Source organism: Oncorhynchus mykiss, chromosome 2 (assembly GCF_057628025.1).
Source record: "Oncorhynchus mykiss isolate SJ-2025 chromosome 2, ASM5762802v1, whole genome shotgun sequence".
In the NCBI taxonomy this organism is placed as follows: Eukaryota; Metazoa; Chordata; class Actinopteri; order Salmoniformes; family Salmonidae; genus Oncorhynchus; species Oncorhynchus mykiss.
Window position 1 is genome coordinate 94,164,190 of NC_143023.1, and position 27,313 is coordinate 94,191,502.

The 27,313-nt window shown below is 42.9% G+C and overlaps 2 protein-coding genes across 4 annotated transcripts; one reads left to right on the plus strand and one right to left on the minus strand.

The window, feature by feature from the left end:
- The first annotated feature begins 450 nt into the window (after positions 1-450).
- Positions 451-17,932, plus strand: LOC110500027 (dynamin 1L). Of its 3 annotated transcripts, XM_036959421.2 has the most exons (20): positions 476-905; positions 2,032-2,176; positions 3,129-3,164; positions 4,158-4,204; positions 6,435-6,506; positions 7,048-7,134; positions 7,365-7,527; positions 8,623-8,743; positions 9,011-9,142; positions 9,348-9,554; positions 10,548-10,668; positions 10,939-11,094; positions 13,574-13,663; positions 13,808-13,900; positions 14,001-14,054; positions 14,764-14,835; positions 15,421-15,582; positions 15,780-15,889; positions 16,645-16,804; positions 17,407-17,932. In XM_036959421.2, exons 1-20 carry the CDS (start codon positions 804-806, stop codon positions 17,461-17,463), a joined length of 2,187 nt encoding a protein of 728 aa, XP_036815316.1. In that variant the 5' UTR covers positions 476-803; the 3' UTR covers positions 17,464-17,932. The 3 variants fall into 3 exon arrangements, with proteins under 3 accessions (XP_036815331.1, XP_036815316.1, XP_036815325.1); XM_036959430.2 differs by lacking the exon at positions 14,764-14,835; XM_036959436.2 differs by lacking the exons at positions 3,129-3,164; positions 14,764-14,835 and having other exon boundaries at positions 451-905.
- A 510-nt stretch (positions 17,933-18,442) lies between these two features.
- LOC110500013 (troponin T, cardiac muscle) lies at positions 18,443-26,059 on the minus strand. The gene is made up of 10 exons (XM_090212977.1): positions 25,841-26,059; positions 22,904-23,356; positions 22,389-22,446; positions 21,877-21,993; positions 21,692-21,769; positions 20,818-20,931; positions 20,537-20,649; positions 20,237-20,327; positions 19,396-19,433; positions 18,443-18,625 (listed from the first exon to the last, which is right to left on the minus strand). The coding sequence occupies exons 2-10, from the start codon at positions 22,969-22,971 to the stop codon at positions 18,586-18,588; spliced, it is 717 nt and encodes a 238-aa protein (XP_090069103.1). The 5' UTR covers positions 22,972-23,356; positions 25,841-26,059; the 3' UTR covers positions 18,443-18,585.
- Between the last annotated feature and the right edge of the window lie 1,254 nt (positions 26,060-27,313).

Below are 27,313 nucleotides of genomic sequence, written 5' to 3' on the forward strand. Positions count from 1 at the left end.
AACATATAAACGTAAAAAGAAAAAAATACATGTGTGCACTACGTCACCACGCATTTGTTTTTATGCGCAACTGGTCCGTTTGGAGGAAACACCACTCAAAGATGTTTAACTAACCTAAGATAGATCACAGCGTTTTAAATTAATCATAGTGGGCATGCATTTCCGTTAGGGAACGCCTACTCTAAGGTGCGCGTGTGCATTAGCTCAATTCTCCCTTGCACTCCTTCTAAACAACGCAATTTTTGTAAACTTTGGCAAAGAACAAAGTATACAAAAATCAGTCCACTCTGTTCGTAACATATTATAGTTTTAAAAACCGAAAACTTTTTTGAGATCAAACGTTCCATTGTGGAAATTGTCGGCCAAAATCTATATTTTTCTACCGCCGGCCGCTGCTCTTCCTCTCACCACCATATTTGGTAGTGAGTGGAAACGCCAACCGGATGCTTCACATTTATTCATCCGGTTAAATCTCAGTCTCGTTCTATCTGTGCGCCACTGAAAATCTGTCGCCAATTGGATGGAAACCAAGCGCCAGTAACATTGGTGCATCATGACGTCAACGCTTGTAAATGTAGTTTATTTTTGTGCTTGTTTATTTTATTTAAATTGACTGTAACTTTGATCGTTTCTCTATGTAAAAACTCAAAGTCCCATAATGCAACGCTGAATTTATTTTTTTTGCGCAGTTTTCGGGGCAGTATACATTGTGACCGTGTGAGGGACATTGGATGACTTTGTGCCTGGGTTGCTTTGTAGTTAGTCCATTTATTTGACAGGTACAGTCTTTTTTTCCCAGAGCTATGGAGGCCCTTATCCCGGTCATAAACAAATTACAAGATGTGTTTAATACGGTTGGCGCGGACATTATCCAACTGCCGCAGATTGCTGTTGTTGGAACGCAGGTAAGAGTCAGCCAGCTAGCGGACTGTAGCCATCTGGCGTTAGCATGCTCTTACCACAGAGTTTCATTCACTCTTACGACGTTAGCTAGCTACTGTTACTGTTGACTATCACATAGATCCACTCATGGAATATAGAAATGTAGCTTCGTGTGCTGTGTTTTCCAGGAAAGGTTATCTGGCGTTAGTTACTTAGCTGTAGCTAACCACTATCGCGTTAATTAACTTGTTAGCTAGCTAGTTAGCACTATTGTGAGCCGGTAACTAGAGCGAATTTGACAGGCAGTGCAACATGGCCAACTACCCCTGTAACATACTGATATGTTCAGCAGCAGGTGTCACAAGCCGTGACCAAAGCAAACAACTAACTATACAGCTGATTTTGATACGCAGTCACTTCATTAAACTGACACGCTACAGTGTTTATGATTTTTTTACACTCACTTGTATCCATTCTTCTCCTTGCCTTGGAAGACTATTTTCAATCAATGTGAACATAATTGAAGTCTTCCAAGACATCCTCTTTGTTTGTATTTCTAGAATGACCTTGCATCTGCTTAGATGAACAGAGATGTTATACTTCAAATAGGCTATACCTGTACAAAATAGGCTGCACCTGTATGTACCCTTCCCTCCACACAGCTGTTGTAGGTGTTACATAACATGTTTACAGTAGCAGCCATCCCCTCCCAGGTACACATAATTACACTGATTTGCTAAGAGGATGTCACTGTCTCAGCCCTTTGGCAACCTCTGAACTGACGGTGCCATGGCGACAAGAAGGCAGCCATAGGATGTTTCCCCAATTATCTGGCCTCCAGAGTGTTTCTGCGTTGTTTTGTTACTGCTTTTCAAAGGACATATTCACTCGGAGGGGTTTGTTAGAACTGACAGTGATTTCAGGGATGTTTCTATTTTCCACATGACTGAGTGCAAACTAAAATAGGTCAACTTCAGCCAGGCGCAGCTGAGGTGAGATCAGGCAGGTTAAAATCAATGTTGTTGTGGAAAGATTTAACTCTCATTGCGTCAGTTCTTTTGTTTTGTAAGTGATGCTGACTTGTGTTGTTTACTATCTCACGTGTTACTTTTTGTGTTGTTACTGATTGTGCTGTGCTTGTGTCTCCAGAGCAGTGGGAAGAGTTCAGTGCTAGAGGCTCTGGTGGGGAGAGACCTTCTTCCCCGTGGTACTGGCGTTGTCACCCGTCGGCCCCTCATCCTCCAGCTGGTCCATGTGGACCCAGAGGACCGCAGGAAGACCAGCGAGGAGAATGGTACTGTGAAACACGACACCATCACTGCTCTAGGGTTGTACTATTCTGGGAGGCTTCTCATCAACGTTCCCAGGTTTTTCAGAAACCGTGGTTGGAGTATTCCATCTCTGCTTAGGCTATTATCTTCTGATTCAGGAAGGAAACCTTCCAACCAGGGTTTCTGATAAATCTGTGAACTTTGACAAAGTGACATTCTGCTGGTGGCTGCTCTGTGTCTCTTGGCAGTTAACTGGGGATGGTGTTGTGGTTTTCATCCTTCCTGTCCCTCATGTCTACATTCATCAGATTACTATTTAAACAAATTTAGTTGTTTGTGTCTGTGTTTGTGACATGCTGTGTTTTGCCGCTCTGTGTGCCTGTGTGTTTCTGACTCTGATTGGCCATTCTTTTTTTAGAAGTGTGGTAGCGTTTCTTAGGCCAGGACATGCTCGTATGAATGACTGCACCAGCAAGTCACGTCACAGTGCATTATTCAGTTGGACTGTGAGAAGTGCCATGTCACCTCAGCGGATATAGAAGTCTGTATTCACAGCAATGGACAAGCTAGCGAGTTCTAGCCGTAAATTAGGCACTTATGATTCAACAGGGTTTCCCTTATCTATCAAAGTTCTACAGGGACCTGAATGTTCTTACACAGCCACCAAGTCACAACAGCGTGCAATGTCATGATACTCCATCAACAATGACATCCAAGACATTTGAACGCAAAACCAGCTTATGAGATATGCCACTATTAGGTTTTCCCCAATAGAATGACAAATGTAGTAAACCTTGTGTGGTTTATGAGACATTCTGCCCTATAGGCGGAGTGCTTGAGTCTGCCCTGCTGCAGGGAATAGTCACATGAAGGATGATGTAAACCCCTGCACTGCTGCAGATGGCCATGATGCAGGAGCTGCATCTAGAACTACTAACCCCTCTCTCCTGTTGTCTGATCTCTTCTGAACCACAGACCCCAATGCTTGGAGAAACATGCGCCTTTACAAAGGTCTACTTTTCCTTGTTCCCTTATTGCCTGTTGTCTGTGTTCAATCAGCAGCTTCTTACTCTAGTCTAGGCCTTCCCCTTTCTGTTAGCCCCCTCTCCCATCCTACCTTTTTAGCCTGTTGGTTTTGAGCTGACAAACCCTGTGGCTCAGCTTGATTCAGCAATCAAGCCCAGGAAGGTCAAACTCTGATTCAGACAAAACATTTTATTTTCTGTATAAGGAAAGGACATCATAACCTATTTTGGAGTCCATGGTCACAGTGTGATAACTTATTTGGTGGTAACTAGGGTCCTTAAGTGCAAATAAAATGTTCTGTTTCAATTCACGCAAATTTTAAACATGCTGAAAAACAAACACTTCTTAATGTTAAAATGAACTCAAATAGCTGCTTATAGTTAACTAACAGCTGAGCCACCATCTTTATTTTATTTCATAGTTTGGTAGGTCATTATTTCAGTTTTATTATTCCAACTAAAACATCTATTAGTTTAAATAATAACATTGTTGTTATATGGAAGGTGTTTGGAAGCTAGGTAGTAGTAATGCCTATTCCTGTGCTTCCCATAATGCACCAACCATGCTTCTCTGGCTTTTCTCACAGCAGGCATATTTTCTTTGCTTTTGTCGGCAACCCCATTTCTCACTGTGTTGTTTGTTCAGATCTCTGTACGTATCCCTCTGGGTTATTGGTCTGCACAACGTATTCCCATCCCAGCTGAACAAACAAATAAATAGGTCTACATCCTGCCTTGAGACACCAGTCAACATGACAGTTTATTTACAACACAATGGGCTGCTTTCCAAGACGCAGATGAAGCCTAGACCTTGAAGAATCGGGTACAATGTAGCATCCCCGGTGATGTAAATTAGTCCTAAACTTAATCTGTGTCTGGGAAACTGTCCCTAAGAGTAGGCTGCTAGACCCACTCCAAATTACACCTGCCAGACAGACTGGGAAATGGGACTGAGACTGCCTTGTTGTCATTCCCACAGGTGTCGACGGAGAGGAATGGGGCAAATTTCTACACACCAAAAACAAGGTAGGCTATGTCTCAGTACTAACAATGCCTCCGAGCTAGTCTCTGTTGGTTCGAAGCAAGCAGGTTGTTGACCAAGCAAAACACTCCCTCATCTTTACCTGCTTTTTTCGCAAATGCTCTTGTTAAATCACCTGTTTGGCGAAGTAGGCTGTGATTCAATGATAAATTAACAGGCACCACATTGATTATATGCAACGCGGGACAAGCTAGATAAACTAGTAATATCATCAACCATGTGTAGTTAACTAGTAATTATCTTAAGATTTGATTGTTTTTTTTTATAAGATAAGTTTAATGCCAGCTAGCACCTTACCATGGATCCTTGCTGCACTCGCATAACAGGTCCACGCAGTCTCCACGTGGAGTGCAATGTAATTGGCCATCATCGGTGTCCAAAAATGCAGATTACTGGTTGTAATGGAAACTTGAAATCGGCCCTGGTAATCGGTCGACCTCTACGATAAACCCCTTGGTTACCTGGGTGTAGGATACACCCTCTACTATAAACCCCTTGGTTATCTGGGTGTAGGATACACCCTCTACTATAAACCCCTTGGTTACCTGGGTGTAGGATACACCCTCTACTATAAACCCCTTGGTTATCTGGGTGTAGGATACACCCTCTACTATAAACCCCTTGGTTACCTGGGTGTAGGATACACCCTCTACTATAAACCCCTTGGTTATCTGGGTGTAGGATACACCCTCTACTATAAACCCCTTGGTTACCTGGGTGTAGGATACACCCTCTACTATAAACCCCTTGGTTACCTGGGTGTAGGATACACCCTCTACTATAAACCCCTTGGTTACCTGGGTGTAGGATACACCCTCTACTATAAACCCCTTGGTTACCTGGGTGTAGGATACACCTCTGTCACCCCCCCCCCCCCCCCCCCCCCCTCTCGCTCTCTGTCACCCCCTCTCGCTCTCTGTCACCCCCCCCCCCCCCCTCTCGCTCTCTCTGTCACCTCTCGCTCTCTCTGTCACACACACCCTCTTCTCTCTCGCTCTCTCTGTCACCCCCCCCCCTCTCGCTCTCTGTCACACCCCCCCTCTCTGTCACACCCCCCCTCTCGCTCTCTCTGTCACACCCCCCCTCTCGCTCTCTCTGTCACCCCCCCTCTCGCTGTCTCTGTCACACACACCCTCTTCTCTCTCGCTCTCTCTGTCACCCCCCCCCTCTCGCTCTCTGTCACACCCCCCCTCTCTGTCACACCCCCCCTCTCGCTCTCTCTGTCACACCCCCCCTCTCGCTCTCTCTGTCACCCCCCCTCTCGCTCTCTCTGTCACACCCCCCCTCTCGCTCTCTCTGTCACCCCCCCCCCCCCCCTCTCGCTCTCTCTGTCACCTCTCGCTCTCTCTGTCACACACACCCTCTTCTCTCTCGCTCTCTCTGTCACCCCCCCCCCTCTCGCTCTCTCTGTCACACCCCCCCCCTCTCTGTCACACCCCCCCTCTCGCTCTCTCTGTCACACCCCCCCTCGCTCTCTCTGTCACCCCCCCCCTCTCGCTGTCTCTGTCACACACACCCTCTTCTCTCTCGCTCTCTCTCTCACACCCCCCCTCTCTCTGTCTCTGTCACAGGCTAGAAAGACACAGGAGGATGTACAGTATGTCTTGAGGACAGAGACCCAGAATGGTCTTACACCAGAGGGAATAGGGCTGAATATACACCAGAGGGAATAGGGCTGAATATACACCAGAGGGAATAGGGCTGAATATACACCAGAGGGAATAGGGCTGAATATACACCAGAGGGAATAGGGCTGAATATACACCAGAGGGAATAGGGCTGAATATACACCAGAGGGAATAGGGCTGAATATACACCAGAGGGAATAGGGCTGAATATACACCAGAGGGAATAGGGCTGAATATACACCAGAGGGAATAGGGCTGAATATACACCAGAGGGAAGGGAATGTGTATATAAAGTAGAGACGTGTGCAGCGAACTGCTCTGGTGCTCTAGATGTCTCCTTCATGGTCAGGAACAGAGAAGGCCTTGTGACGTGCTGTAAATGGATGCTGTGGGTGATACAGGATTTTTTTTCCCCTTCATGCTTATATTTGTAATATCAAATTATATTTAGATTTTTGCAGTATCCTTTTGATGTTGTGACCAGATCATAGTGAATCATATTTACATTGATGTCATGTGCAGCTATATAAACCCTAATGTATTAATGTGTTGTTCCAAATTAAGGTTCAATTGGTTTTGTTTTTAGATCTACACAGACTTTGATGAAATCCGGCTCGAGATCGAAGCTGAAACGGAAAGAGTTTCTGGCAATAACAAGGTATGGCAATAACGAGGTATGGCATTAACGAGGTATGACACCGAGGCATACCCCACAATACATGTCACCAGAGGTCTCTTCACAGTCCCCAAGTCCAGAACAGACTATGGGAGGCGAACAGTACGACATAGAGCCATGACTACATGGAACTCTATTCCACATCAGGTAACTGATGCCATCAGTACAATCAGATTATTATTTTTTTAAATACACCTTATGGAACAACAGGGACTGTGAAGAGACACACAAAGGTACAGACACATGCATCAGGACACATTGTGATATTGTTGTATGGTGCTATTGAACATGCTGTGGATATGTGGTGCTATAGACATGTTATATGATGGATGGACTGTTTTTATCTTTAGTTCGTTCAGTATAAACATAGTTCACTGTTTTTATATGTGATGTGGATGTTTTGGTGTGTTTGGACCCCAGGAAGAGTAGCTGCTGCCTTGGCAACAAGATGGTCCCAAACAATGTCAAACACATGTTATCATTACCAACTGCTGAACGGACATTTCTGTTTGTCTTCTTCCAGGGAATCACGGATGAACCCATACACCTGAAGATCTTCTCCCCTCACGTAGTCAACCTCACACTGGTGGATCTGCCAGGTATCACAAAGGTACACACAAAGAAATGTTTTTATTTCAAATCAAAATGCTCAAAACGTACCTCGTCTGCTGAGCTAAAGCCAAGGCATTATCTCTGGGAGCTAATTCATGTCTTCGGAGCTCAGGCGAGGTTATTCATGTTGCCAGCATGGTTCACTGAACATTGAAGGAGACAGAACCCCAAGTGTGGTTTGAAATATGAAATGGGCAGGCTACGTTGACAGTGTGTATGTCTGCCCAGGTGCCGGTGGGAGACCAGCCCAAAGACATCGAGGTGCAGATCAAAGACTTGATCGTGAAGCACATCTCTAACCCCAACTCCATCATCTTGGCTGTGACTGCTGCCAACACAGACATGGCCACATCAGAGGCCCTCAAAGTGGCCCGCGAGGTCGACCCAGACGGTAAACACCTTTCTACCGCTCGCAATTTCTTCTCTTTTGTGTGTGGCTGACTGTCTGTCTCTCGCTCTTTGTCTCTGTTCCGTACGCTCTCTCTCCTGCTCTCTCTGTTAATCTCAGTTGGCTGTCTCCTACAGTGGTTTCTCAAAGTCCTTTAATCCTTTTGTCAGACTGCCTACTATAAACCCCTTGGTTACCTGGGTGTAGGATACACCCTCTACTATAAACCCCTTGGTTACCTGGGTGTAGGATACACCGCCTACTATAAACCCCTTGGTTACCTGGGTGTAGGATACACCGCCTACTATAAACCCCTTGGTTACCTGGTTCTAGGATACACCGCCTACTATAAACCCCTTGGTTACCTGGGTGTAGGATACACCCTCTACAATAAACCCCTTGGTTACCTGGGTGTAGGATACACCCTCTACAATAAACCCCTTGGTTACCTGGGTGTAGGATACACGCCTACTATAAACCCCTTGGTTACCTACTCTAAACCCCTTGGTTACCTGCGTGCAGGATACACCGCCGACTATAAACCCCTTGGTTACCTACTCTAAACCCCTTGGTTACCTGCGTGCAGGATACACCGCCGACTATAAACCCCTTGGTTACCTACTCTAAACCCCTTGGTTACCTGGGTGTAGGATACACCGCCGACTATAAACCCTTTGGTTACCTGGGTGTAGGATACACCGCCTACTATAAACCCCTTGGTTACCTACTCTAAACCCCTTGGTTACCTGCGTGCAGGATACACCGCCTACTATAAACCTCTTGGTTACCTGGGTGTAGGATACACCACCGACTATAAACCCCTTGGTTACCTGGGTGTAGGATACACCCTCTACTATAAACCCCTTGGTTACCTGGGTGTAGGATACACCCTCTACTATAAACCCCTTGGTTACCTGGGTGTAGGATACACCGCCTACTATAAACGCCTTGGTTACCTGGGTGTAGGATACACCCTCTACTATAAACCCCTTGGTTACCTGTTTTTTACCTGTTTTTTACTCCAGGCAGGGAGGGCCTGATCCTAGATCATCACTCCTATTCTGATTATTCTATGAATATGGGTTCTACTGTGTGTAGGCAGGAGGACGTTGGCTGTGGTGACCAAACTGGACCTAATGGATGCTGGGACAGATGCCATGGACGTACTGATGGGTCGGGTCATCCCTGTCAAACTGGGCCTCATAGGAGTGGTCAACAGGTCTGCACCTTTACACAATACACTTCAGTCTCTAACATGTTGAATAGAGCGAGACTTCAGCCTTCTTGAAAATCCTGTATATATTTTAAAGGGAGAGGATTGCCTCCTCGTGCATCAAAGGGTTCTCGAAGCCAACAGTCCCTCAAGATCAAAATGGAAAGAGGGCCAGCATTCCTTTTGACGTTTTCTTTACAATGTTCTTTAACACTACAATGTCATAAAAATAAACCCTCACACAGTTTTATTACCTTCATTCCTTTTCCCAAGGAGTCAGCTTGACATCAACAATAAGAAGACCGTGGCAGACGCCATCCGTGATGAATATGCCTTCCTACAGAAAAAGTACCCCTCCCTCGCCAGCAGAAATGGAACCAAATACTTAGCCAGAACGTTGAACAGGTATGAAAATAGAAATGTATTCAGCAAACAAGTCTTCAACAGAAGACAACTTTTGAGGTGTGAAAACATTTTACCAACTTCTGATTTTGAAGTGTAATGTCCCTCTAAGCAACTAGCAAAGTTCCTTTCGTTGTGGACGGCTATCATGCTGTCTGTAGCCCTTTCCTTATTTCTAACTTCACGCTCTTCTCCTCCTCGTTGCCAGGTTGTTGATGCATCACATTAGAGACTGTCTCCCGGAGCTGAAGACTCGTATCAATGTGCTGGCGGCCCAGTACCAGTCCCTGCTGAGTAGCTACGGTGAACCTGTAGAGGACCAGAGCTCTACTCTGCTGCAGCTCATCACCAAGTTCGCCGCAGAGTACTGCCACACTATCGAGGGCACCGCTAAGTACATAGAGACAACAGAACTGTGAGCAACTTATATTTCCCCCCCCCCCCCCCCCCCCACCCCCAAAGGTGTGAATTCCTACTCTTTAGTATTTTGTTAATTTATTTGAAGAGAAAATTAGGAAGGATGGAATGAACCTCTTTCAAACATCCTAGCACCTCTACTAATTGCCAGAAGGTGGCACCAGTACAAATTGAGCATCACAATCAAACAATTTAACTAGGCAAGTCAGTTAAGAACAAATTGTTTTTTTAAATGACGTCCTTCCCCGGCCAAACCCAGACGACGCTTCGGCCAATTGTGCACCCTATGCGACTCCCAATCACGGCCGGATGTGATACAGCCTAGATTCGAACCAGGGACTGTAGTGACGCCTCTTGCACTGAGATGCAGTGCCATAGAGCGCTGTGCCACTCGGGAGCCCATACTCCTGTGTAGGAGGTAGATTAGCTAGCCTACTACTTTGATCTTTCAGTTACAAAGCGAGAGCTTGGGACTTCAACTAAAAGAGGATTCTGAGATAATTGGCTTTAAAGTTCCGAAACCTAATTTGGTTTTAATGATGTCAGCAAATGTGTGTGTGTGTGTGTGTGTATATATATATATATATATATATATATATATATATATATATATATATATATATATATATATATATATATATATATATATATATATATATATATATATATATATATATATATATATATATATATATATATATATATATATTTATTTATTTTTTTACATTTATTTTTATTTATTTATTTATTTTTATTTTTATTGATTTATTTATTTATTTTTATTTATTTATTTTTATTTATTTATTTATTTATTTTTATTTATTTTTATTTATTTTTATTTATTTTTATTTATTTATATTTATTTATTTATATTTATTTATTTATATTTATTTATTTATTATTTTTAGGGTACTATATAGTAAGAACAAGGCTGTAAACTCAATTTTGACAAATGCCGATAGAACCTTCTGACGTTGTTTTTCTCTTCCAGGTGTGGAGGAGCACGAATCTGTTATATTTTCCATGAGACCTTTGGTCGGACGCTGGAGTCCGTCGACCCACTGGGAGGTCTGACCACCATAGACGTGCTAACAGCTATTAGGAACGCTACAGTGAGTTGTAGGCTACTGGTTACATACAGCCTCACATTTGTTGGGATCCATGTTCATTTCAAGTGCAATGATGCAATGTTCAGTGTTTTGACGATCAGTTTGACACATCTGTTTAAGGGGTAAACTTGTTATTTTAGCTTGAGTTCAAAGCAGAAAAAGACACCTTTACCTTCTCTCAAGAAAATAAACAATTAAATATTATTCTGTGAGTTCAACTTCGAGTTGTGTGTTAGCCAGAGACTGCTAGGTAATGTCTCTCTCTCTCTGTAGGGCCCGCGGCCAGCCCTGTTTGTGCCTGAGGTGTCATTTGAGCTGCTGGTGAAGAGACAGGTGAAGAGACTGGAGGAGCCCAGCCTGCGCTGTGTGGAGCTGGTTCACGAAGAGATGCAGAGGATCATCCAACACTGCAGCAACTACAGCACACAGGTAGAGGGACACACACACACACACACACACGTAAGTTTGTTTTAGCAAGATGTTGGCCGACAGACACAGTCGCCTTGTTCCTAGATCCTAGCCAACTTTGCAGTATTTCATTTTTTTATTGTTATTTCTTACATTATTTGTTCAATGTTTCTTGTATTATTATATACAGCCGGAAATAACTTTCGGATATTAGATCGGTGGTCACTTACCAGAAATTCCACTTCCCTGACGTGGATCCTTGGTTTTGAACTTCCCGAGGCAGTTTTGATCATCCCGGGGGCTGTACCAATCCGCCCACGTCGGAGAAGAGATAGGAGTGGGGCCCTAGTCAGACTCAGGCGGCGTGCATTCCGTCCTCCGCTTCCCAGTATAGCACTCGCCAACTTTCAGTCCCTGGACTAAGCGTGTTAACCTCTCTGCGATATGTGGGACACCAGCGTCCCACCTGGCCAAAATCCAGGGAAAATGCAGAGCGCCAAATTCAAATAAATTACTATAAAAATCAAACTTTCATTAAATCACACATATAAGATAGCAAATTAAAGCTGCACTTGTTGTGAATCCAGCCAACATGTCAGATTTCAAAAAGGCTTTTCAGCGAAAGCAAACGATGCTATTATCTGAGGATAGCACCTTCGTAAACAAAGAGAGAAAAGCATATTTCAACCCTGCAGGCGTGACACACAACACAGAAATTAAAATATAATTCATGCCTTACCTTTGAAGATCTTCTTCTGTTGGCACTCCAATATGTCCCATAAACATCACAAATGGTCCTTTTGTTCGATTAATTCCGTCGATATATATCCAAAATGTCCATTCATGTAGGTCCCTTAGAAATCTGGATTCCAAATGAAAACCCATTGAAAAGGGAAGTGACCTCAAAAAAAACAAGAATCTGAATGGTTTGTCCTCGGGGTTTCACCTGCTACATAAGTTCTGTTATACACACAGACATGATTCAAAACGTTTTAGAAAATTCAAAGTGTTTTCTATCCAAATAATATGTATATCTTATCTTCTGGGGGGGTGTACCTTAAACTGGCCTGTGTGTAGGTAAACTCAGCAAAAAAAGAATGTCCTCACTGTCAACTTTGTTTATTTTCAGCAAACTTAACGTGTAAATATTTGTATGAACATAAGATTCATCAACTGAGACATAAACTGAACAAGTTCCACAGACATGTGACTAACAGAAATGGAATAATGTGTCCCTGAACAAAGGGGGGGTCAACATCAAAAGTAGCAGTCAGTATCTGGTGTGGCCACCAGCTGCATTATGTACTGTAGTGCATCTCCTCCTCATAGACTGCACCAGATTTGCCAGCTGTGAGATGTTACCCCATTCTTCCACCAAAGCACCTGCAAGTTCCCGGACATTTCTGGGGGGAATGGCTAGGGAATGGCCCTAGCCCTCACCCTCCGACGATAAACGCAAATCTGACCATCACCCCTGATGAGACAAAACCGCGAATCGTCAGTGAAGAGCACTTTTGCTGGTCCTGTCTGGTCCAGCGACATTGTTGCCGGTGATTTCTGGTGAGGACCTGCCTTACAACAAGCCTACAAGCCCTCAGTCCAGCCTCTCTCAGCTTATTGCGGACAGTGTGAGCACTGATGGAGGGATTGTGCGTTCCTGGTGTTACTCGGGCAGTTGTTGCCATCCTGTACTTGTCCCGCAGGTGTGATGTTTGGATGTTCCGATCCTGTGCATGTGTTGTTACACGTGGTCTGCCACTGTGAGGACGATCAGCTGTCCGTCCTGTCTCCCAGCAGCGCTGTCTTAGGTGTCTCACACTACGGACATTGCAATTTATTGCCCTGGCCACATTTGCAGTCCTCATGCCTCCTTGCAGCATGATGTACGGCAAGTTCACGCAGATGAGCAGTTGACCCTGGGCATCTTTCTTTTGGTGTTTTTCAGTCAGTAGAAAGGCCTCTTTAGTGTCCTAAGTTTTCATAATTGTGACCTTAATTGCCTACCGTCTGTAAGCTGTTAGTGTCTTAACGACCGTTCCACAGGTGCATGTTCATTAATTGTTTATGGTTTATTGAACAAGCATGGGAAACAGTGTTTAAACCCTTTACAATGTGAAGTTAATTGGATTTTTACCAATTATCTTTGAAAGACAGGGTCCTGAAAAGGGGTGTTTCTTTTTTTAAATGTATGTATGTGTAACTTCTGAGTGGTTCTAGTGTGGACACCTAATTCCAGGGTTTTTATGTATTTGTACTGTTTTCTATGTTGTAGAATAATAGTGAAGACATCAAAACTATGAAATAACATGAAATAACACAAAATCATGAAGTAAACAAATCAAAATATATTTGAGAATTTAAAGTAGCCAACCTTTGCCTTGATGACAGCTTTGCACACTTGGCATTCTCTCAACCAGCTTCATGAGGTAGTCACCTGGAATGCATTTCAATGAACAGGTGTGCCTTGTTAATTTGTTGAATTTGTGTTTATTCTCTCTAGGAGCTGTTGAGATTTCCTAAGCTCCATGATGCCATAGTAGAAGTGGTCACATCCCTCCTCAGGAAAAGGTTACCAGTCACCAATGAGATGGTGAGTGTTTTTGCTTACACTTTAGAATCATTTGCATGAATAAGACATTATAAATGTTTGTAAATGCTCTCTGATTCACTACAATAACCCATAAACCCCATAGATTTAAGTCTACCAAATCACATTTCCTGTCTTTCTTTTCAGGTTCATAACCTGGTGGCCATCGAGTTGGCCTATATTAACACCAAACACCCTGACTTTGCTGATGCCTGTGGCCTCATGAACAACAACATAGAGGTATGAAACATTGTTCAGAGTTGGAAATTGCTTCTTTAAATTGTATTCTACAGTATATGAAGTGTTTTACCTAATGATATCATGTGGTTGTGTGTCATAGGAACAGAGACGTAACAGAATGAGAGAGCTACCCTCATCTGTTCCTCGGGATAAGGTAACAGACCGTCATGTGGTTAAGATTGATTGCTACAAAAAGTACAGTTTTCTCACTGTTTCTTTACGGCTCCCAGTCTACCCTTTAGAGCAGCGCTAGAAGCCATATGTCTTTACGGCTCCCAGTCTACCCTTTAGAGCAGCGCTAGAAGCCATATGTCTTTATGGCTCCCAGTCTACCCTTTAGAGCAGCGCTAGAAGCCATATGTCTTTATGGCTCCCAGTCTACCCTTTAGAGCAGCGCTAGAAGCCATATGTCTTTATGGCTCCCAGTCTACCCTTTAGAGCAGCGCTAGAAGCCATATGTCTTTATGGCTCCCAGTCTACCCTTTAGAGCAGCGCTAAAAGCCATATGTCTTTATGGCTCCCAGTCTACCCTTTAGAGCAGCGCTAGAAGCCATATGTCTTTATGGCTCCCAGTCTACCCTTTAGAGCAGCGCTAGAAGCCATATGTCTTTATGGCTCCCAGTCTACCCTTTGGAGCAGCGCTAGAAGCCATATGTCTTTATGGCTCCCAGTCTAACCTTTGGAGCAGCGCTAGAAGCCATATGTCTTTATGGCTCCCAGTCTAACCTTTGGAGCAGCGCTAGAAGCCATATGTCTGTTCCTGTCTCTTGTCTGTCCGCTACTTTTTATTCTCTCTAGTCTTCTGTCCACTCCTTCGTCTTTCACACTCTGCTCTCTGTCTCTCTCGCTTGCACTCTCTCTAGTCCTTTAAGGGCCCAGGTGTTCAGTCTCTCTCCCCCACTGATCTTCCTCCCCCAGAAGGAGAAAGACCCCAGGTGTGTCCCTGTGTCACTCAATGCCTGCCTGCATCCTACCTCAACCAGGGTTGGGCTTCATTTCAATTCAGTTAATTAAGGAAGTTTAAGTCAAATTCGCAGTCGACAATTCAGAACTAATTCAAATGGAATTGCCCTTGACCCCAAGCCACTCTCATTCTCCCTTGACCCCAAGCCTATAGGCTGAAGGCCCTAATTGTGTATGGTGCAATTCTGTGTTCCCCTTCTCTATTCCCCTTCCACCCCTCTGAGGGTGAACTACATTTCCCATCTGACACCTCCTCCCGGCATGAGTGCTTCTGTACAGAGGAAGGGTCCCTGGAGGGAAGTCTTCGTACAATATGTGACTCTGCCACTGTCAGAACGCTATTTGTTCCAGAAAGTCAGTATATGTACAGACATGACTGTGTAGATGTTCCATCATTCCTGATGTAATAGCCTGGCGAGAGGCATGCTTTTTGGGAATGCATGGTCACACGTGTATGATTGTGGCTCTAATTGAAAAGTTCTCTCTTTATAAAAGAGATTTTAATCTCAAGGAGACTGACCTCTAACCGTTCTGTCTGTCTATTTCCTGGTCCCTAGACTGCAGGCGGTGGTTCCCAGGGAGACCAGGAGGTGGGGACAGGGAACTGGAGGGGCATGTTGAAGAAGGGAGAGGAGGGGGTCGGCGGGGACAAGTCCATGCTCCAGACCTCTAACCCTGGCAGCCCTCAGAGGGGCCACGCCGTCAACCTGCTGGATGTGGTGGGTAGTAATGTTTTGTCTGCTTTGCCACATAATAATAAAAAAACATCTAACGAGGAGTAAAACGTATTCGAAAAGAATGATCTCTAGGCTTTGAGAGAAGATGTTAATGCTAAGCAACCACATTACTTTTTAAGTTGTCAGTGATTGGTCTGTTTTTGTCCTTGTATTTCCCCCCCCCACCCCTCACCCCCCAGCCTGTTCCCGTTTCCAGGAAGCTGTCGGCCAGAGAGCAGAGGGACTGTGAGGTCATCGAGAGGCTTATCAAGTCCTATTTCCTCATCGTCAGGAAAAACATCCAGGACAGGTATGGTGCCCGCTGTGCTTCTACTTCCTGTTGTTAGACTCCCTCTCCTGTGAATTCTAGAAATAATATGCTGAAATGGTTTTCCTGTTTTATTTGTCGTTCTACTTCACTCAATCTGAATCTGTCCTCTTCCTTTTCACCTGCTTCGAATAAATGTATAAAGTCATCATTTCTGCCCCTCACACTCCTTGTCTAATCCACCCTTTCTATACACTGAGTGTCAAAACATTAGGAACACCTTCCTAATATTGACTTGCACCCCTTTTGATCTCAGAACAGCCTTAATTCGTTGGGTCATGAACTCTACAAGGTGTTGAAAGCGTTCCCACAGGGATGCTGGCCCATGTTGACTCCAATGCTTCCAACAGATGTGTCAAGTTGGCAGGATGTCCTTTGGGTGGTGGACCTTTCTTGATACACACAGGAAACTGTGTGAAAAACCTCACCAGCATTGCAGTTCTTGACACACTCAGACCGGTGCACCTGGCACCTACTACCATACGGCTTTCAATGGCACTTAAATATTTTGTCTCGTCCATTCACCCTCTGAATGGCACGCATATACAATCCATGTCTCGAGACTTAAAAAACAATTTTAACCTGCCCCCCCCCCCATCGACACTGATGTATTTAACAGGTGACATCGATAAGGGATCATAGCTTTCACCGCGTCAGTCTATCATAGAAAGAGCAGGTGTTCCTAATGTTTAGTGCACTCAGTGTACTTCTCTCTCCCTCTGCACTTCCTCCTGCAGCGTGCCCAAGGCGGTGATGCACTTCCTGGTGAACCATGTAAAGGACAGTCTGCAGAGTGAGCTGGTGGGGCAGCTGTATAAGGCTGGTCTGCTGGATGACCTGCTCACTGAGTCAGAAGACATGGCCCAGAGACGCAACGAAGCTGCAGACATGCTCAAGGTACAGTTGTGTGTGTGTGGAACGTGCTCACTGAGTCTGAAGACATGCTCAATGTACGTGTGTGTGTGTGTGTGTGTGTGTGTGTGTGGAACGTGCTCACTGAGTCTGAAGACATGCTCAATGTACAGGTGTGTGTGTGTATAGAACCTGCTCACTGAGTCTGAAGACATGCTCAGTGTGTGTGTGGTATGTGTGTATAGAACCTGCTCACTGAGTCTGAAGACATGCTCAATGTACAGGTGTGTGTGTGTGTGTGTGTGTATAGAACCTGCTCACTGAGTCTGAAGACATGCCCTGTGTGTGTGTGTGTGTGGTATGTGTGTGTAGAACCTGCTCACTGAGTCTGAAGACATGCTCAAAGTACAGGCCTGGGATTAGTTGCAGAACTATGGGAGTTTGAAATATGACAGATGTGTTTTTGGGGCAGTAACTCCCAGCACCACAAATGAGAAGCTTAGCAGTGTGTTTTAACCCTTTTCAAACGTGATCTAACTGCTGCTTGAATGTAGCAGCTGTTGTGACTAACTGTGACGTCTCCGGGGGTGTTTAGTTTCTGTATGAATTTGCTCACCTAAACAGTCTTTTCCACTCTGTGTCCGCAGGCCTTGCAGAAAGCCAGTCAGGTGATCGCTGAGATCAGAGAAACACACATGTGGTGAGGGCCTCTACCTCCGTCCTCTCCCCCCCCCCCCCCCACATGGACCATAAGCACTGAACCCTGTTCTGGACTGCAGAGACGGCCAACTTGGAAATACACTGGTGTCAATTTGTGTTTATTGAGTATCATCAATTCTCCATCCTCTTGAAGTTGTCACTTCCACACTCCCCTGTCATGGTTTTAAAAGCAATGGATGGGTGTAAAGCCTTGGCTGAAGGGAGTTTCATCCAAACCCATGACCGGGAGTGTAATACCACACACTTCTGGTAATGAGTGGAGAATGGGGATGCACATTTGAAAATAGTTGTAGATTGTATTATATGGACTTGACCTATTAACAGTATCAGTCTTCACCTGCACCACATCGCACACCAAAATGACCTTTCATATGTACGTATAGTATTATATTGATGAACGTGTGAGGTCTACCTACTGAATAATGTGGAGTTACATTAAAGATGTTTCCTCTAGTTTCTGGCTTGCTGGTATGTATGTACGTATGCTGAGACTTGTAAATATTGTCTGTCTTCATCATGTTTGCTGATCTATTGTCTCACGTGTCTATGCTACTGCTGAAAATGTCCTTTACATGGTAACAATCTCTCATTTGTGTCGCTGATATTTACAAAGAGCCGAGAAATGCCACTCTGACGTAGAGTAAGCGTTATTTGTTGGTTGAAAAAGCACCATGATGCAACCGTACACTTCCATGTTCTCTGGGATTTCAACGTCTCTTCACCATCTTGTGTGTTATTTTGACTCAACCGTACGTCTGTCGCTAAATGTGTTTTAAGATATCTAGTGTATATTGATGAGGTAATTTGTCCTACTATATTGATTATGGATAATGATCATTTGTTGTCATACCCACAATACCATGTGGTAAACTATTGGTAGCAAAGGCAGGGCTGAATTGTGTGGCAACGTCTAACTTGAAGTGGCAGGTTTATTCTGTATATTCTCAAAAAGTGGTACCAGGGTTGAATGAGCCATTTTATTGACTTGTGATCCAGTCTGCTGTTATACCAGACGGAACAATGAACATCACGTATACAGACACATTATCATCATGGGCCGATCTCCAGTCATGGCTGTCTGCCCTCGACCATGGCGGCTGCTCCTTTTACCTCACACGGCCCATCTTCTTGCCTCGACCTTTGGCGCTGAGGGGTCAGGACAAGGTTAAGAAATCTCAATCACTTGGCAGCCAGGTCGTAAGCCCAGTAGTGAACGTCCCTGTTGCAGCACTTCACTGCACTCTGAGTCTAACGCTACACCCAGAAGTGTGCACTTGTTCTCACTCCCCCTCATGCAAGGGGGAGTCAGAGACTCTGGTGGAAAAAGTGGTCCACTTCTGGGTCAAGGGTGAATATGTTTAATGGTTTGTCAGTCCATCAGTTACACGGGATTTGACTTCTTTTGGCTTGATGTTTATCATTAAATAGTTTGATTGTGCCGTAATTTCAGACCAGACCATGTTGGCAATTTACATCGTCACCACTTACAATGTCTTCAATCTATCGTGCAGTGATCATGCTATACGCAATGCACACACACACAGATGGACATAGGCTGTGTAAGTGATGGTCATGGCTGTTTCTTTGGTTTCAATCTATGTGTGTTCCACTGGTCATTAAATGACCATCCCTGCTTGAGAGTTTGAAAGGAATGATGGGAAATGGAGTTGTTGATGGAATGGCAACCAGTGACTCAGCCCAATTAAAATGAAAACCACAATGCTGGGTCTTGTTCATTAGGCACAACATGGAAGAAACTGTTCTAAACTGTACTCTGTACTCGTCCAATAAGAGATGCTTGTCTGTTTATTAGTCTACGTGTTTTCATTTTCTTTTAATTTTGTACCCTAATAAACACGACTCAGAATTTCTTTGTCCTTCAAAGTCCAAAATCCTGAACCTTTTGTGTTACTTACCTCTGGTGGTCCTGGACCCGGGTGAGAAGCTGATTAATCTGTAAGGACACAAGACATGCTGTAAGCTTTGACAACACCTTTTAGTTACTGTGGTGGAAACCTGTACAGGTGGAGTCCATCGGAGAGAAACCCAGGAACGTGATGATACTATAGACCACATAATTCACTTTTAGTTTAACTTGTTGTTCACCTTTCATGTACCCACCAGGATTGGGGTTAATTCAGGAAGTCATTTGAAATTCCAAGTGTCTTCAATGATTTTCAATTAGGAAAATATGCATTTGGAATTTCGTTTACTTTCTGAATTGAAATGGAATTGACCCCAACCCTGGGACCTCTCATTGCCATCCGAAAGCAGACAAGACTATATCACAGTATTCCTCAGATCCCAGGGAGGTTGAGACGATAAATGAACCCAGAAACCTGCCGATGACCCTGTATACAGAATTCACCTGTAGGTCACCTCTGATGTAGGCACTGCCTGGGCCCTCCCACATTGCCAACCGAAAGAAGAAGAGACTGCATCTCAAGGTGAGAGAATACACTGAGACGGGACTACACGACCTGAGACGATAGTCAATACTAAAGATAAGACCACCCAGATCCCATCCAATTTATGAAAATCTTGCTGCTGTTGAGAAATACTGGAAAATATTTCATTTAATTTCAAATATTTCATTGAGGGTGACTGTTGTGTACTTGTTTCTGTGTTAGGTCAAGGTGACTCCATCATACTTCTGTTTATTGAGTTTGTTGTGTGTTGTCTAGGTAACTTACATCATACTTCTGTTTCATACTTCTGTTTCTTGAGTTTGTCATGTTTGTTGTCTAGGTAACTTACATCATACTTCTGTTTCTTGAGTTTCTCACTGAGGTCAAACTTCTCTGCCTCCAACTCCATCATTCGCTGCCACATCTCACTGGCCTTCTCCCTGTTGGTGCAACAGTGGATCAGAACACTTTCTTGCCCCAAAGAACCCTTGTCTCACTGAAGAATGTTCATCATTCGAACCGTTCACATAGTCATGTGTTCAGTCATAAACTAAAAAACATCAGACATAAACCATCATAAATAATTATGATAACACGGTCAGCTTTTCTGAGGACTGGCAAATTCTGAATATTAACGATGACGTCATACTTAAGTTTGTCCTCATTCAGATGGTCGATGCTGAGAGGTTTCCTTCGGTCAGCAAGAATCTTCTTCTTCTTCTCTCTCTCTGTCTGCTTCTTGGCTCCTTTGCGGTTTTCACTCTGAGAATTGAAACACCAAATACCAAATACCATTGTTCTCAAAGATATTTTGTTCATTGCCTCACATTACTTGATGTTTCTGTTACACTATTATCAATATCTATATGATAAAGAATACGGGTGTTGTTTAAAAAATATATGTTTTTGAAGATACAATTATCCACTGACCTTCTGCTGGATTCCTCCATACTGGTGGGTCATGTTGGTGAGAGCCTTCTTCTTCTTGATGTCATCATCCTGCTTCCTACGCTGATCCTCTGCCTCCTTCCTGTCCTTCTCCTCCTGCATACGGAGCATTAGGGAAGAAAGACACGGAGCATTAGGGAAGAAAGACACACACGGAGCATTAGGGAAGAAAGACACACACGGAGCATTAGGGAAGAAAGACACGGAGCATTAGGGAAGAAAGACATGGAGCATTAGGGAAGAAAGACACACACGGAGCATTAGGGAAGAAAGACACACACGAAGCATTAGGGAAAAAAGACACACACGGAGCATTAGGGAAAAAAGACACACACGGAGCATTAGGGAAGAAAGACACACACGGAGCATTAGGGAAGAAAGACACACACGGAGCATTAGGGAAGAAAGACACACAGAGCATTAGGGAAGAAAGACACACGGAGCATTAGGGAAAAAAGACACACACGGAGCATTAGGGAAGAAAGACACGGAGCATTAGGGAAGAAAGACACGGAGCATTAGGGAAGAAAGACACGGAGCATTAGGGAAGAAAGACACGGAGCATTAGGGAAGAAAGACACGGAGCATTAGGGAAGAAAGACACGGAGCATTAGGGAAGAAAGACACGGAGCATTAGGGAAGATAGACATGGAGCATTAGGGAATAAATATCTATCAAGATCTATCATAGAAATTACATCCACAATCTGTTTCCCCGTTAGCCATTAGAAGTCATATTGTATTAGTCATATGTGATCCTGTGTGGGTCAGTTGATAAGAGTATGCAACACACAGGTTGTGGGTTCAGTTCCAGCATAGAACAGACATTAGCTAGGTGTCATGGGGAGAAGACTCACTGCAACCCTGGCCTGCCTCTCCTTCTCCCTCTCTGCACGAACCCTCTGCTGCTCTGCCCTCTCTGCGCGACGTTTCTCCTGCACACACGCGCACACTCAGTGACCAAGTTATTAGGTGTCACATTGCAATGTTTCTAGGAACAGTAAAAGAACATTCACTCCAGATTCTAAAATGGCCGACTCACAATCCTGTTGACGAGACTGATGAGCTCCTCTTCTTCCTTCTTCCTCTGGATAAAGTGAGACTCGATCAAAGACTGGAGCTCAGACAGGTCCTTGTCCTGACGCTTCCTGTGGATGTCCTGACCACCACACAGAAGAATCAGATGAAGTAATAAGAATAGTTTGTTTTGGTAAGACAACATACATGTAATACACCCTGAAAAGAGTCATTTCCTTAGTTAGACGTCATCTTTGGACTTTCTGTACCTCTCATTTGCTTCATCTTAACAGGATACAGTTGGAGGCAAGTCTGTCACAAATGGTTAGTTAGTTTTCTTATCATGATGTGTTTGTCAGCGGAGGCTGCTGAGGGGAGGACGGCTCATAATAATGGAGGGAACGGAGCGAATGGAATGGCATCAAACACGCATTTGATGTATTTGATACCATTCCACTCCAGCCATTACCACGAGCCTGTCCTCCCCATTTAAGGTGCCACCAACCACCTGTGGTGTGTTTATGTGATTCAACTTACATCAAAATCCACTTTCTCGCCATCAGGCATCTTTGGTGCAGTGATATTTGGCACAAACCTATGGAAATGAAAATTGCGTATCTAATGTGTGTATATATATAATCTCAATTTGAGAATTCCAGTAAATGTCGTGATCTTTCAAGATCACTTATGATTTAACATATCATCTGTCAGGGGAAAATAAAAATAGGGCCACCCAGAAACACTTGGAGGAGTGTCCTCCAGGCAGAAATGACCAAGAATGGCCTCAACTGGTGTGACCTGGAAAAACTTGCCCTGTACCGAGTGAGATGGAGGATATTCGTCAACGGCCTATGATCCTTATAAGAGCCAAGGTCAGCAGGAATCCGTAGCGGTGACACGGCCACTTCTGTTTTGCGATATTACAACAACAAAGAAGCTGCCTATGTCGGCTCAATCGGAAAACGACCTTGATATTTCTATTGTGGAATCTGTAACGTTTCAGCTTCATAGACTGTGATTCAGGCCTCTTTTCAGTCTATCTAAAAACTTACTTTGGTTTGGGCTTGGCTCCATCTGTAATAAAGGACAGTGACTCTCTTAGTTTGATCATATCATACATAGAAGGATGTCATGTTAATCAAGATAGAATAGTCCTTTAAAGCTGTACGGGATGGGGTCATAAAAGTATTATTGTGTAATAAAATATACAGTGCATTGGCATATACACAAGCAGTAAATCTTTCAAATAGAAAAAAATGACAAAACATTTTTCATATCGCCACTATGAGTAAAATCTCCATTTATCGACAGACTTTCAGACAGAGCAATCTTACCTTCTTCTTCCCTTCACGAAAGAAGTGGCATGAAAACAAAATAAATATTTAATTATTTTGATATAGTGGAAGGTTTTGAAACAGGAAATATATGTAGTAATAATAATACATATGATACTCACTGCACTTCCTCCACTTCTTCTGTGTCTGACATTTTGTCTTATTTGAACCCTAAAATACAGGAGAAAACCTTTACTTGAGTACATGATATGGCTATGAGAGTAAGCCATACGGGATAAAAACACATTGTCGACTAGGCTACTATCATCACCTCCCAGCATGAAATATTTCTTGCACAGCACTAAATCTCTATCACACAGTACTAAATCTCTCACACAGTACTAAATGTCTCTCACACAGTACTAAATGTCTCTCACACAGTACTAAATGTCTCTCACACAGTACTAAATCTCTCTCACACAGTACTAAATCTCTATCACACAGTACTAAATGTCTCTCACACAGTACTAAATGTCTCTCACACAGTACTAAATCTCTCTCACACAGTACTAAATCTCTCTCACACAGCACTAAATCTCTCTCACACAGCACTAAATCTCTCTCACACAGCACTAAATCTTTATCACACACACAGTACTAAATCTTTATCACACACACAGTACTAAATCTTTCTCACAGAGTACTAAATCTTTATCACACAGTACCAAATCTTTATCACACAGCACTAAATCTCTCACACAGCACTAAATCTCTCACACACAGCACTAAATCTCTCACACACAGCACTAAATCTTTCTCACACAGTACTAAATCTTTCTCACACAGTGCTAAATCTTTCTCACACAGTACTAAATCTTTCTCACACAGTACTAAATCTTTCTTACACAGTACTAAATCTCTCTCACACAGTGCTAAATCTTTCTCACACAGTACTAAATCTTTCTCACACAGTACTAAATCTTTCTTACACAGTACTAAATCTCTCTCACACAGTACTACATCTTTATCACACAGCACTCAGTCAATCTCCCTCTCACAGCACTCTTGACATCAGCACTCTTCTCTTGACATCTGAGGTATTGGCTCTGGCTTGTTGATTGGCTCAGAGGACATTGTCGGTCTGATCAGTGACTTAGCCCGTCTTAGAAGAACACCCTCTATATATGCCTGAACTGTTTATTGATTAATGAGGGCTTGATCCAAACAAAATGTCACTCATCCATACTCCCTACTATAGATACAAAGGGTCTACAGCAGGTCATGATCTCTTTTGATCAGTGGAAAAGGAGACAACTGAGTCTAAACTGGGAATGGTGGCCAAGGCCACTGTCTGCTTTGGGCACGAACAGGACTGTCAGTCATGTGCTTTAGGACAGGTGGGCAGTGCCAAACCCTTCACCACTCATGAAATTGATCCTCATGTCTGGTAATGTCTAACGGCTTGCCAGAACCCTGTCAGTGGCTTTAGAAATGTCTGTAATTCTTCAAATTGTGTTAAATTATAAGCAATAAGCCTAACCCTCTTGGCATATTCTCGCTCAATGTGTTGTGATTAGCCAATGATGCTATCTGAATGTGTTCCAGTTTTCTGTTGCTTTTGGTTGGATGTTTTTAGATGTTTGTTGTCCAAGGTAGTGAGTTAATTGGTATTTGTTGGGTCTTATTACATTCTATTTGTTGGATTCTGTTGTATATTAAAAGTCTAAATATTGGTCATAATAAAAATGTAGGTATTTAAAAAAAAATAATACATACAAGAGGGCTTTATAACACATATCATAACACAACACATACACAACACATTCATAACACATATCACATTCATAACACATTCATAACTCATACATAACACATTCATAACTCATACATAACACATTCATAACTCATACATAACACATACATAACACATTCATAACACATTCATAACTCATACATAACACATTCATAACTCATACATAACACATTCATAACTCATACATAACACATTCATAACTCATACATAACTCATACATAACTCATACAAAACACATTCATAACTCATACATAACACATTCATAACTCATTCATAACTCATACATAACACATTCATAACTCATACATAACACATTAACTCATACATAACACATACATAACACATTCATAACACATTCATAACTCATACATAACACATTCATAACTCATACATAACACATTCATAACTCATACATAACTCATACATAACTCATACATAACACATTCATAACTCATACATAACTCATACAAAACAAATACATAAGCAGTAGAATTGTTGAACGTGTTATGAAGTTCTTATGTACGTACACTTCAAATAAAGAATTAACAGAATGGGTGAAGCCCCCCCCCCCCCTTCCCCTTCCCCTAGGCTCAATTGTAGAGAGAGTAAATTGTCTGCAACTTTTATGACCATTCAGAGGATATTGTTATTATCATTTTACTATTCCCTTTAACATTGCTTCATTGTCTTTCTAAACGGTATTCACAATTCAGTTCATTAAGTCAATAGTTAATAACCATCCCATTTAGCCTATAATATATTGCAGCAGAAAACCAATCATCTTCAAGCAAAGAACCATCAAAAGTGAATTTGATTTCAAGACAATGTAACGGTATGTCTGTGATGAATACCAAAGCAGTTATGTATAGAGAGGTATGTTAGTATGAAGTAATATCCCTTACCTGAGCCCAAGGCAGAGATAGAGGGAGAAGAGGGATATGAATACAGAGGCTGCACTTCTTTGGGGTTCAGAATCCAAACAGGTTTAGGTTTGGCCATCAAGTCTACATAGCGTGTTCCCTTCCTGCTCATGTGACTACACTGCCCTATGGTTGTCCAGCTATTGTTAGCACCTTAGACAATTGAACCCCAACATATCAGAAGGCATTAGTCATACACACACGCAAGCACTTTACACACAAGGTTTTGTTGAAGTTCTTACCCTTACACTCCCCTCCATGAAAATCGGCACAGGTCTGTCAACTTTTCATCCATCCAAATATATATATTTTTTTAAATCTCGTGAAAGATAAAACATCAAAACAAATCACAAGACATTCTCAACATTATTATATGTTTTTGTTGCTGTAGCAGGGACAATGAACAAGCTTCAAACAATACGGTCCTTTAAATTATAGGAGTTACTTACAGTACTCTCCATTTTCTCCAGGACCATTCAGAGACAGATACTACCTCATATTCAGAATGCCACAGTGAAACATCAGTGAGTATAGCACTGTATGTTAAAACCTGCTGAAACTCTAGGGGCAGTATTTCATTGAAAAACGTTCCCATTTAAACAAGATGTTTTGTCACGAAAAGATGCTCGACTATGCATATTATTGACAGCTTTGGAAAGAAAACACTCTGACGTTTCCAAAACTGCAAAGATATTATCTGTGAGTGCCACAGAACTGATGCTACAGGCGAAACCAAGATGAAACTTCAAACAGGAAGTGAGCAAAATTTGAGCCGCTGTTTTCCATTGTCTCCTTATATGGCTGTGAATGCATAAGGAATGAGCCTACACTTTCTGTCGTTTCCCCAAGGTGTTTGCAGCATTGTGACGTATTTGTAGGCATATCATTGGAAGATTGACCATAAGAGACCACATTTACCAGGTGTCCGCCTGGTGTCTTGCGTCGAAATTGGTGCGTAATCTCCAGGTGCAAGTATTCTTCCATGTGATTCAGAGGAGAAAGCAGACTTCCACGAACAATATATCATCGAAGAGATATGTGAAAAACACCTTGAGGATTGATTCTAAACAACGTTTGCCATGTTTCAGTCGATATTATGGAGTTATTTTGGAAAAAAGTTTGGCGTTTTGATGACTGAATTTTCGGGGTTTTTTGGTAGCCAAACGCAATGAACAAAACGGAGCGATTTCTCCTACACGAAGAATATTTTTGGAAAAACTGAACATTTGCTATCTAACTGAGAGTCTCCTCATTGAAAACATCTGAAGTTCTTCAAAGGTAAATTATTTTATTTGAATGCGTTTCGTGTTTTTGTGAAAATGCTGCCCGCTGAATGCTACGCTAAATGCTACGCTAGCTATCAATACTCTTACACAAATGCTTGTTTTGCTATGGTTGAAAAGCATATTTTGAAAATCTGAGATGAGTGTTGTTAACAAAAGGCTAAGCTTGAGA